This window comes from Phoca vitulina, unplaced genomic scaffold, assembly GCF_004348235.1.
Source record: "Phoca vitulina isolate PV1807 unplaced genomic scaffold, GSC_HSeal_1.0 scaffold3, whole genome shotgun sequence".
Taxonomy (NCBI): Eukaryota; Metazoa; Chordata; class Mammalia; order Carnivora; family Phocidae; genus Phoca; species Phoca vitulina.
In genome coordinates this window covers 66,237,063-66,249,859 of record NW_022589706.1, presented here as the reverse complement: position 1 = coordinate 66,249,859, position 12,797 = coordinate 66,237,063, and the positions used below count along the sequence as shown (strand labels likewise).

The window sequence follows — 12,797 nt, the reverse complement described above, 5'->3', positions numbered from 1 at the left end:
TAAGGTTGCCACAAACCTCCAATTTGTAAAAATGTAATACCTGCAAAGCACAATAAAATGAGCCTGTAACTTCCACTCAATTTTCTTGTGAACCTAAAACTGTTCTAAAAAATAAAGTCTATTTTTAAAAATACAAAAGAAGGAAAAAAATTACTTTGAAAATTGTGACTACATAGATAAAACTATAAACATATATCCATATTCAATCTGATATCCTTTTTGTATCAAAAAAAGTATGGTCCTAAAAGCAAGAATATGAAAGAATGAAGTATTTATTAAATTTAAAAAGCTTTAAATATAGACCAAAATGACAATTACATTAAGGTTACCTCCCACAATTAAAAAAAAAAAAAAAAAAAGCAGCATTCTATCAATGCTGGAGTAAATTGCAGACTTTGGTCAGCAATTGGAAGAATTAGCTAATACATGATGTAAATGCAGGGATAACACAATAACTCATTGGATAACTTGAAGTTACCTAATCAATTACAAATTAGGGCCAGGGCAAGAAATCAATCTGCAGAAATCTCTGGTTTCCAAATTATGTTTCATCAACTAGCTGCTAAGATATCTGCCGACAGGGCGCCTGGGTGGCTCAGTTGGGGGCGCCTGGGTGGCTCAGTTGGTTAAGCGACTGCCTTCGGCTCAGGTCATGATCCTGGAGTCCCAGGATCGAGTCCCACATCGGGCTCCCTGCTCGGCAGGGAGTCTGCTTCTCCCTCTGACCCTCCCCCCTCTCATGTGCTCTCTCTCTCTCTCATTCTCTCTGTCTCAAATAAATAAATAAAATCTTTAAAAAAAAAAAAAAAAAAAAAAAGGTATCTGCCGACAGTGCTCAGGGTAACATATAGTTTTCTTAGTGTTAAAGCATCTTTCACTTGAAAAGAATTTGGGATTAATCAAAGAAATGTTTAAGATAATCAAATCAATTTTAATGCTTTTATATTAAAGAATTTTCACCTTTTTTGTTATTTTATTATTTAATATAATATGACCTATTAAAGTATGAGACCAATTTTGTCAATCTAATTTTTTTTTTAAAGATTTTATTTTTTTGTTTGACAGAGACAGACACAGTGAGAGAGGGAACACAAGCAGGGGGAGTGAGAGAGGGAGAAGCAGGCCTCCCACGAAGCAGGGAGCCCAACGCAGGGCTCGATCCCAGGACCCTGGGATCCTGACCTGAGCTGAAGGCAGACACTTAATGATTGAGCCACCCAGGGGCCCCTTGTCAATCTAATTTTAAATGTGTAATTAAATAAGTGATTTAAGCTTTTTGATTTAAAGTTGACATCTTACTAAGTTTTTAGAAAATAATGGGACATTCAAAGAACTAAGGCTAACTATATTATGACTTTTATGTAGACAGTCTGTTATGCACTGTGGTTTCAGATGTGTAATAATTTGCACAAGGGTTTATTCCCAAGTATGCCTTAACCAGAACAAATTTTTTTTTCTATATAGTTCCTTGCCTTAATAATTATGTAAGATAAATTTAAGCAAACTTCTATTTTGTATATTTGTAAACTACAAAGTAAAAAAACGAACATTTTGTGGAGTTTATATTTTGCATACTCAAGGTGAGAATTAAGTTTCAAATAAACCTGTAATATATTTAAAAAAAAAAGATTTTAGTTAAAAAAAAGTAGCCTAGGATCCAACCCTGATTATACCACTTGGTAGTACACCATATGACATCATCTTGTAGAATCTGTTACCAATGGTGATATTAAAATGTGATTTCTGCAAAAGTATCAGTAGGTAGGAAGTCCAGTTGAATTCATGCAACAGCTGGTAACTCTATACTGTTAAAGACCCAGGAAAAGCTAATAAAAACCAGCCCTTTAATATTATTTAGTGTACTTGGCAGATTTCTCCGTTGGATGAAGAGTGTGGCAGGGGTCTCTAGTAGAATAGTCATACCTAAAACCTACTTGTTATGCATTAAAAAACAACACTACAGTATAAAGAGAATAGGGATTTTTCTCCTCATACCTAGCATAGTATCTGGCATTTAGTAAACCTAGTACATATTTGTTGAATTAATAGAGGAACTATTTAGCTAAGGGATTAAGATGTAAACATCTCAAAGTTAAATGATGAGACTGTGGTTCTGGAGGCATGTAAGAAGCATAAGTGATAAATTGCCAAGTGGATGGAAGTGAGAATAAGTGTTAAGAGCTCAAAGTAGGGAGAGACCACTGTAGGCTGTAGTGGTCAAGGAAGTCTTCATGGAGAAAGTTAGTCTTAGAAAATCTTTGCTTTAAAAATATTTTGGATTTGAAGCTGTAAGAGTGGGGAATGGCATGAGATGCAAGAGTATGAGCAAAGGAACGGAAGTGAGAAAATAAAAGGCATGACTTTGAGGTGCATGTTGACCCTCTAGCATGGCAGCCTAGCTGTCCTAGAAAAGAAGAGGAGGGAAAGGTCTCTTAACACCAGGTTGTGGTGGTCATGCTTCTCAGGCTCAGGAGTTTGGCCCCAATTCTTTTAGTAAAGAGAAGAATGAATGGTTTTTCAACAGGCAATGGTATAAAGAAAGACTTTGGTGGTTCTAGAATAAAGGTGATACTGGGGACAAGGTGTAGGATGGTGTGGGTTGGATCAGAGAAGTCAGTGTTCTTGACAGAGAATAGTTAGAAAACAGATATAAGGTAATAAAGGGCTAAGCCATGGTAAGGTCAGAGGTTATGGAAAAAGACAGACTCCTTCAACATTGTAAAGGAAGAAGTAATGGGACTGGTGACCACATACAAAGGAACGATAAGAGTACCTTTATGAATGTGGAAAACAAGGGTAAATTTTCAGAAAGAAGTATACATCTGTAGGTTGTTTATATTTTTAGTTTAATTTTATTGTTGTTTATACCAAGTGAGTTGGAATTAGTATCTATATCAGAAGATAGTGTGGAGAAAAGTTTACTTTTTCAAGAGAGAGAAGAACTTTTTGCAACTCAAAGTATAACTGGAATGCATTACTCATAGGGGTTTAACTCTTAGGTATTATAATATTAGAATCTTGGCTTTTCCAAATAAATCTGGTAAGAGTTAAGCAACACATACCTAGAGGGATAATGTATAGACTGATGAGCTGGAATGTTGCAGTCTGCTGGGCTCTTTGGGAGACTTTTGAACCATTTCATAGAGAAGAGCCCAAGACGCAAACAGGTTGTGCTTCAGGAAGGAGGACAGGAAGTCAAGTTCTCTGCCAGTGCACTTGAAGGGAACAACTACAGGAATTTTTTTTTTTCATGTTTTTTAATGTGTCACTGCTGGTAAATATGCTTCAGGAGAGGATGAACAACTCCTGGCCAAGGAGGAAGCAGCTTTAAAGAAAGCAAAGCCAAAACAAAGAATTGGCAGGACTCTTCAGAGGCTGGGTAGTATTGTTCAGGCCAGCCTGGCCTTCCGGTCTCATGGGATTCTCAAACATTTTTTTGTTTTTAACTGACAAATATTGTAACAGCTTAGGACCTGGATTTCATGTCTCTTTCCATGCAGAACCCACTACTCTAATTCTGAAATCAAGTACTCCCTATTAGCATCCTAATCCTCCCAGCCGGTGCCTCTAAAACAATGAAATGAATTCCTCTCTGATGGAGAGAATAATGAGTCCGCTTCACCAGAAACAACCAGAGTCCTTTATTCCTTTAAAGCACTTTCAACTATCCCCCTTTATTTGTAGGCAGCAGAACAAATAAAATGGAGCTATCTTGCTCAGCCATGTGAGGACAAACGATCCAGAGCCTAAAATATACTGAAGATGTGCAGCACTCTTACACACACGGACCCATGTGGCAACTGTGGGTGAGCAAATTCATGCTCAGGCTGTTGACTGTTGAATATCTATAGCAAAATTATTCTGTGTCCAAATGCTACACTAAGCAAATATAGTCAATTTTACATACCTGTTATTCTCGTAGCAGGGGAATGCTTTGCTTAAATTCTTTGGGGAGGGGGCAGTGGTTTTGTTGGCTCTTTTATTTTTATTTTTTTAAAGGTTTTATTTATTTGAAAGAGAGAGTGAGAGAGAGAGCACGAGTGGGGTGAGGGGCAGAGGGAGAAGCAGACTCCCTGATGATCGTGACCTGAGCCGAAGGCAGAGACTTAACAGACTGAGCCACCCAGGCGCCCCCATGTTGGCTCTTTTAGAAGAAACGAAATTCTTTCCCACTTGAGAAGAAAACTAGAGAAATAGAGAAGAGGAAGGAGAAGATTTGCAAAGTGATTAAAAGAAAAAACAATTGTATTTAGAGGGTTTGGAACGAAACCTTCTTTCAGGTTTGGAACTAAAACTCCTTTGGTGTAGCTGCTGGTTTGTTTTTTTTTTTTAATGTGCAGAATACATGTTTTATTTTTTTTCTTAAGTTTAATTTCAGGAAAATTTTCTTGAGTTGCAGACTTTTAAAAATATATTTTGTTCTATTTCCTTACTTTGGTTCTTCAAGGACTTCTATAATTCATATGTTCACTCTTCTTCATATAGTTTTAATAATTATCACTTATTCTCAAATATTTAACTCTTTATTTACTTCTTAAGTTTTTTTCCTCTCATTTTTAATATTCTATTTATTTTGAGTCATCATCGGTTATCTTAATTTACTCTTGTGCTTTTTATAATTTAATTGCTCTGCATCCGTTTTCTCAGGTACATGTTTCTGGCCTGCTTTCACTATTAGTAGGAACGTTAGTCTGCAACTTATTACCTTTATTTTTTATTCTTTATTTATGGTGTGAAAATAGAGGGTAAGTATCTCAGGGTAATCTGTAAAATTTAACCTTGTGCCAATGGGATCAAATTTTATTTTGATACCATCAATAACATCTAGCTGTCCTTCTTTCTCAAGTTTAAAGAAAACCTGGTTTCTTAGGTGTAGCTCTCAAGTTATTTTGGAGCTCTAATTGTGAAACACTATGATTAAGCCACTTTGAAGCAATAGTCTAACAAGTTGTTAACTACAACCTTATACTGGGAACCAGCCATGGTTGTCAGTTAGCTGCAGCCCCGGATCATTGAATCCAGTCGCTAGAAGCCAGTTGTCATTAACAGTTTACAAAATCTAAAAGAAGGGGCACCTGGGTGGCTCAGTCGTTAAACGTCTGCCTTCGGCTCAGGTCATGATCCTGAGGTTCTGGGATCGAGCCCTGCATCCGCTCTCTGCTCAGCGGGAAGCCTGCTTCTCCCTCTCCCACTCCCCCTGCTTGTGTTCCCTCTCTCACTGTGTCTCTCTCTGTCAAATAAATAAATAAAATCTTTCAAAAAAAAAAAACCTAAAAGAACAGGATTGCTTTCCCTCAGCAATTTCATCTCTTCATCGTCTATTCAATTCCATCCCTCATTCTGTTCTTGAATAATCTGCTATACAATCTTTTGAATCACCCTTAGTGTTTTCATTGGTTGTAGATGGAATCTCATTTTATTGGTGCTTTGCTGAACACCAGTTTCATTAAAATGATATTTAAATGGAATTTAATTTGGGTGGGAGTGAAAGAGAAAAGGGAAACTAAGGGGGGGTTTATGCTAAACTACTGAAACAAACAATTCTAAAGGTATAATCTCTTAAACTTATTGGGGAGGCATTAATGGACATTTTCCATTTAGTAGCATGTTGGGGGCACCCCATGGAATATTGCAGTTGATAAGACCCTTTGAGATAAACATGATAGTACTGCACCTGTAGTCATGCTGTGATCTTAGCTTCTAAATTTTTTTATTTTTAAAGATTTTATTTATTTATTCATTTGAGAGAGGCAGAGACAGCGACAGAGCAAGAGTGGGGAGAAGAGGGAGAAGCAGGCTCCCCGCTGAGCAAGGAGCCTGATGCAGGACTAGATCCCAGGACCCTGGGATCATGACCTGAGCCGAAGGGCTCGCTCTCTGTCTCTGTCTCAAATAAATAAGTAAAATTTTTTAAAACAATAAAATCTCTTTTCAAATTTTGCTGAATTTTATTTATTTTTTTAATGAGAATTCTTTTTTTAAGATTTTATTTATTGGGCGCCTGGGTGGCTCAGTTGGTTAAGCAACTGCCTTCGGCTCAGGTCATGATCCTGGAGTCCCGGGATCGAGTCCCGCATCGGGCTCCCTGCTCGGCAGTGAGTCTGCTTCTCCCTCTGATCCTCCTCCCTCTCAGCTCTCTGTCTCTCATTCTCTCTCTCTCAAATAAATAAATAAAATCTTTAAAAAAAAAAAAAAGATTTTATTTATTTATTTGAGAGAGAGAGCTTGAGCGGGGTGAAGGGCAGAAGGAGAAGCAGACTCCCTGCTGAGCGGGGAACCCGATGGTGGGCTCAGTCCCGGGACTCCTGGATCATGACCTGAGCTGAAGGCAGACGCTTAAATGACTGGGCCACCTAAGCACCCCAAATTTTGCTGAGTTTTAAATAGCCTGTGGAACTTTACAAAACCCCAAAGTCCAGGCCAAATTCAGAATCTCTTCCTAGAGATTCCAAAGTGCAAAGAGGTTGAGAAGTTCTCAATCCTTAATGTCCATATAAATCACCTGAGGATCTTGTTAAAAATGCAGATTCTAACTCTGTAGATCTAGGGTGGAGCACAAGAGTCTGCATTTCTAACCAGCTTCCCAGGTAACACCCACACCACTTCCTCTCTGGCCCCTCAGTAGCAAGGGAGAGATTAGACAGATGGTCCAGATCAAACTTGGGTCCAGACACGATCACCTGGGGAATTTGGTAAAACAGCAAAGGCCTAGACCTCTTCCTGCTTCAGAGAAACTGGGCCTCCGTGATTCTTGTTAGCTTCCAGGTTATTCTGATGCAGGTTAAGACCCAAGAACCGCTGGTCTAGATTGCTGTCTAATCATTGCCCTGCCTGTCCAGACTTTCTTGTTGCTTCTCTTGTTTCCTTTCCTGTACCTTCTGAAATCCTAGAATACAAGTACCAGAAGAAATTAAAAAATCTAAAATAATGGGTTTTAATGTAGTCCAACATTGAGTATACAAAATACATTACTCAATTCGAAAAAAAAAAGCACAGATTGTGTGGCAGATACGTCCTGCCAAACAACCCTGTCCGAAGAGATTTGACATTTTATTTGCAAAATCTCATTTTGACTCATGGTATGCAATAATCTTTATCTCCCTCAATGTTCAATCTTACATCTCCTCAACTTGAAGCTCAATCTTATATATATGGTGTTTCTGCATATTTTAAGGATGACTCTACTTAAAACTGTAACAGTATCACCAAATAGCCTTATTGAATTAAGTATATCAAAAGAGATTATCTGGTCTGTAGATCGTATTTTGTCATAATATGCTATTTTCTACTGTATCTTAGGGCCCATACTTGTGATACATTAAGAAAATCTGTATATACACACACACCAAAAAAAAAAAAAAAGAAAGAAAGAAAGAAAGAAAATCTGTATACTTTTTCCCCTAGCAGACAGATATGACGTCTCCTGGCATGGTGGGCTTTATAAAATATTGTGTTGATTTTTTTTGTTCTTTTAATATTAATGATAGCTCACATTTACTGTGTACTTACTAACTGCCAGATGCTTTTGTAAACACTTCATTTACGTGGGTTAACTTATGTTGCCCTCCCAGCAACCTCAGAGATGGGTGTCCTTTTTTTGACAGATGAGGAAACCAAGAAGTTGGCCAAAGTGACAAACTATGATAGAGTAGGGCTGGGAGCTGAAGCCTGGCAGTCTCGTTGCATAATTTCTGCATCCTACTAGTTTTAGTGTTTTTGTTTACCCGCACATGTCTCTTCATTAGATGCTTGTATGTCTAACTTTCTCTTTGAATAGGCTTTATTTTTTGGGAGCAGTTTTAGATTCACAGCAAAATGGGACAAAGAGTGCAGAGAGTCCCCACATAACCCCTGCCCCCCCACATGTCACAGCCTCCCGCACTATCTATATACCCATCCAGAGTGGTACATCTCTTACGAGTGATCAACATACCTTGATAGCATTGTCACTTATGATCCAAAGTCCTTAGTTTATGTCAGGGTTCACTCTTGGTGTTGAAAGTAACATGGATTTTGACAAATGTACCGTGATGTGTATCTACTATTATAGTATCATACAGAATAGTTTCACTGCCCTGGAAATCCTCTGTACCTTAACTGTTGTCCTCCCTCTCCCCTCCCTCTGGCAATCACTGATCTTTTAACTGTCTGTGCAGTTTTGCCTTTTCCTGAATTCCATATGGTTGGAATCATACAGTATGTAGCCTTTCTAGATTAGCTTCTTTTACCTGGTAACAGGCATTTAAGTTTCCTCCACGTCTTTTCATGGCTTGATAGCTCATTTCTTTTTAGTGCTAAAATGCTAAAATGCTAAAACATCCCAGTCAGCCTATTGTTGACTGGAAGCCTTACGATTGTATAACATTTTATGCTATATTATACCATTTTTAACATTTTATACCATATTCTTACAGTAAAGTAAGCTAGAGAAGAAAATGTTATTAAGAAAATCACAAGGAAGAGAAGATACATTTATTGTACTGTATTTATTGAAAGTAATCCATGTACAAGTAGACCCCTGCCGTTCAAACCCATGTTGTTCAAAGGTTAACTGTATTCTCTTGGCTTCTGTCTTCTGAAAGAAATTGTAGGGAATGGATATAATTTCTTCCTTAAATGTTTCATGGAATTACCCAGTGACCCCATCTGGGCCTGGTGCTTTCTGCTTTGGAAAGTTATTAGTTATTGATTTAATGTTTCTAAAGATATAGGACTATTCAGATTGTTTATTTCTTCTTGTGTGAGTTTGGGAAGATTGTGTCTTTCATTGGTCCATTTCATCTAGATTATCAAATTGTGGGCAAAGAGATGTTTATGGTATCTTTTCTATTTACTTAATGTCCATGGGTTCTGTAGTAATGTTCACACACAAAGGAATTTCTGATATATTAATATCAATATTAACTTTATGTCATTTCTTTTTATTTTTATCTCTTAGCTTATCTAGAGGCTTATCAATTCTGTTGTTCTTTTAAAAGAACCAGCTTTTTATCCTTCATTAATTTTCTCTGCCAATTTCCTGTTTTCAATTTCATTATTTGTGCTATAATTTTATTATTTCTCTACTTTTTCTTACTTTACATTTAATTTTCTCGTCTTTTTCTAATTTCCTAAGGTTGAAACTCAGATGACTGATTTTAGATTTTTTTCCTTTTTTAATATATACATTTAATGCTGGAAATTTTCATCTAAGCACTGTTTTTGCTGCATTTCATATGTTTTGATAAGTTGTATTTTCATTTTCATTTAGCTCAAAATGTTATTAAATTTCTCTTGAGATTTCTTCTTTGACCCATGTGTAATTTGAAAGTGTATTTAATCTTCAAATATTTTGGGATTTTCCAGTTATCTTTATTAATTTCTAGTTTAAATCCATTATGATCTGAGAGCATACATTGTATGACTTTTTTTCTTGAAAAATTTTAAAGATGTGGTCTATCTTGGAGTTTGGTCCATGTCAGCCTGAGAAGAATGTGGAATCTGCTGTTGTTGAAAGAAGTAGTTTATAGATGTCAATTATACTCAGTTGATTGATGGTGCTGTTGAGTTCAACTATGTTCTTAATTATTTTCTACATGGTGGATATGTCCATTTCTGATAGAAGGGTATTACAGTCTCTAACTATAATTGCAGATTCGTCTACTCCTCCTTGCAGTTCTGTCAGCTTTTCCTCATGTATTTAATGCTCTGTTGTTAGGTGCATACTCATTAAAGATTATTATGTCTTCTTGGAGAATTGACCCCTTTATCATTATTTAATGCCCCTCTTTATCCTGATAATTTTCCTTGCTTTGAATGCTGCTCAATATAAGTAATCTGACTTTCTTTTGATTAGTATTAGCATGGTATATCTTTCTTTGTCCATTTGTTTTTAATTTATATGTGTGTTTATATTTAAAGTGGGGTTTTTGTGATGCCTGGGTGTCTTAGTCGTTTGGGCTTCTGACTTTGGCTCAGGTCATGATCCCAGGGTCCTGGGGTCAAGTCCCACATTGGGCAGGGAGCCTGCTTCTCCCTTTGTGTGCCACTCCCCCTGCTTCTGCTCTCTCTCTCTCCCTCTGACAAATAAATAAATAAAATATTTAAAAAATAAAAATAAATAAAAATAAAGTAGGGTGTTTTGTTTTGTTTTGTTTTGTTTAAGATTTTATTCATCCATTTGACAGAGAGCACAAGCAGGGGGAGCAGCAGAGGCAGAAGGAGAAGTAGACTCCCCACCGAGCAGGGAGCCTGACACAGCCACGATCCCAGGACCCTGGGATTGTGACCCGAGCTGAAGGCAGCTGTTTAACTGAGCCACCCAGGCACCCCAAAGTGGGTTTTTTTAGACACTGTGTAGTTCTTTTGACCCAGTTTGACTATTTTTGTCTTTTAATTATTGTATTTGGGCCATTGATGTTTAAAATGATTATTAATGTATTCGGATTAATATATATCTTGTTATTGTTTTCTCTTTATTGCCTTGTTCTTTTTTTTTAAGATTTTATATATTTATTTGAGAGAGAGAGAGCGAATGAGAGAGAAAGTATGAGCAGGGGGAGGGCAGAGGGAGAGTGAAGAATCAGACTCCCCACTGAGCAGGGAGCCCATGGAGGGCCTTAATCCCAGGACCCTGGGATCATGACCTGAGCTGAAGGCAGACGCTTAACAGACTAAGCCACCTAGGCGCCCCTATTGCCTTGTTCTTTGTTCCTATTTTTGTCTTCCACCTTTTTTCCCCTACCATTTATGGCATTTATTGTTTAAATAAGCATTTTATATGATTCTATTTTCTCTCCTTTGTTAATATATAAATTATGTCTTTTTTTTTTTTTACTTTTTTTAGTGGTTGCCTTCAAATTTCTGAACAATGTTAGTTTCCTTTTCTCTAAAGAACTTCTTTTAACGTTTCTTGCAAAGAAGATAAACAGGCAACAAATTGCCTCAATGTTTGTTTGAGAAAATATTTCTTCTTCACCTCTAGGTTAGTGTTTTGGGTTTTTTCTCTCTCAATACTTTATTTTTTTTTAAGATTGTATTTATTGAGAGAGAGTGAAGGAGAGAGAGAGAAGGAGCAGGGGGAGGGGCAGAGAGAGAGGGAGAAGCAGACTCCCTGCTGAGCAGGGAGCCCAACGGTGGCCTTGATCCTGGGACTCTGGGATCATGACCTGACCCGAAGGCAGATGCTTAACTGACTGAGCCACCCAGGTTCCCTTCTCTCAATACTTTAAATATATCACTCCACCCCCTTCTTGTTCACATGGTTTTAGAGAAATTGGACGTAATTTTTATCTTTGCTCCTCTATAAATAAGTTTTTTCCTTCTGACTTTTTGTCTTTTATTTTTACAAGACTTTTTCTTACAAGACTTTGTCTTTTGTTTTCTGCAGCTTGAATATGATATGCTTTGGTGTAATTTATTTGGTGTTTATCTTGCCTGGTGTTCTCTGAGTTTCTTGTGGTTTTGTGATGTTATAGGCTAAGTGTTTGTGTTCCCCCTTGGTATTAAGAGGTGGGAGTCTTTGGGAGGTGATTAGGTCTTAAGAGTAGAGCCTTTATGAATGGGGATTAGTGCTTTTATAAAAATGTACATGAGAGCTTGCTCTGACTCGGTCATGTGAGGATGCAGTAAGGAGAGAGCCATCTACAAACCAGGATGCTGGCTCTTACCAGAACCAAATCTGCCAGCACCTTGATCTTGTATTTCTCTGCCTCCAGAACTCTGAGAAATAATTTCTGCTGTTTAAGTCACCCAGTCTATAGTAATTTGTTGTAGCAGACAGCTAAGACATGTGGTTTATGTCTGATCTTAGTTCGGGGGAAATTCCCAGTCAGTATTGCTTTTGTATCTTTGTCTTTTTCTTCTCCTTTTGGTATTCTCATTATGTGTATGCTATGCGTTTTATAGTTGTACCACAGTTCTTGGATATTCTGTTCCCTTTTTTTTTTCAGTCTTTTTTCTCTTTACTTTGTTTCCATTGACATATTCTCAAGATCAAGAGATTCTTTCCTCAGTTATGTTCAGCCTGCCAATAAGCCCATGAAAGGCATTCTTCATTTCTGTTACAGTGTTTTTATTCCCTAACATTTTTTTGACCCCTAGAATTTTCATCTGTTTACATTACCTATCTATTCTTTCAAGTTTACTTTTTTTTGTTAAGATTTTATTTATTTATTTGAGAGAGAGAGAGCACAAGTAGGGGGGAGCAGCAAAGGGAGAGGGAGAAGCAGGCTCCCCGCTGAGCAGGGAGCCCAATGCGGGGCTTGATCCCAGGACCCTGAGATCATGACCTGAGCCAAAGGCAGATGCTTAACTAACTGAGCCCCCCAGGCACCCCATCAGGTTTACTTTCTTCATTAGAACACTTAACCGATTGGGGTGTTTAGGTTTCAGCTCAGGTCATGATCTCAGGGTCATGGGATCAAGCCCAGCATTGGGCTTTGCTCAGCATGGAGTCTGCTTGAGATTCCTTTCCTCTTCCTCTGCCCCTCCCCCTGCTCACATACACTCTCTCTCTCTCTAAAATAAATTAAATCTTAAAAAAAAAGAACACTTACTGTATTAATTATAGTTGTTTAATTAATTAATTAATTAAAGATTTTATGTATTTATTTAACAGAGAGAGACACAGCGAGAAAGGGAACACAAGCAGGGAGAGTGGGAGACCGAGAAGCAGGCTTCTGCTGAGCAGGGAGCCCGATGCGGGGCTTGATCCTAGGACCCTGGGATCATGACCTGAGCCAAAGACAGACGCTTAACGACTGAACAACGCAGGCGCCCCTAATCATAGTTGTTTTAAATTAATGATCTGGGGACAC

General features: G+C 37.7%; 1 protein-coding gene across 6 annotated transcripts in view; it reads left to right on the top strand.

The window, feature by feature from the left end:
• The window catches only part of ABCG2 (ATP binding cassette subfamily G member 2 (Junior blood group)), a 135,165-nt gene that overhangs the window by 28,189 nt on the left and 94,179 nt on the right, over positions 1 to 12,797 (top strand). For 4 of the 6 annotated variants that reach the window (XR_004298883.1, XM_032400785.1, XM_032400777.1 and 1 more), the window contains exon 2: positions 3,685 to 3,806. The exons of 1 other annotated variant lie outside the window; for it this stretch is intronic. Coding sequence is in view for 4 of the 5 variants with exons in the window: in XM_032400785.1 (XP_032256676.1) it covers positions 3,763 to 3,806 (44 nt within the window). In the remaining variant the exon portion in view is untranslated. The remainder of the gene's footprint in view (positions 1 to 3,684; positions 3,807 to 12,797) is intronic. One more of the 6 variants, XM_032400780.1, reaches the window with a different exon arrangement.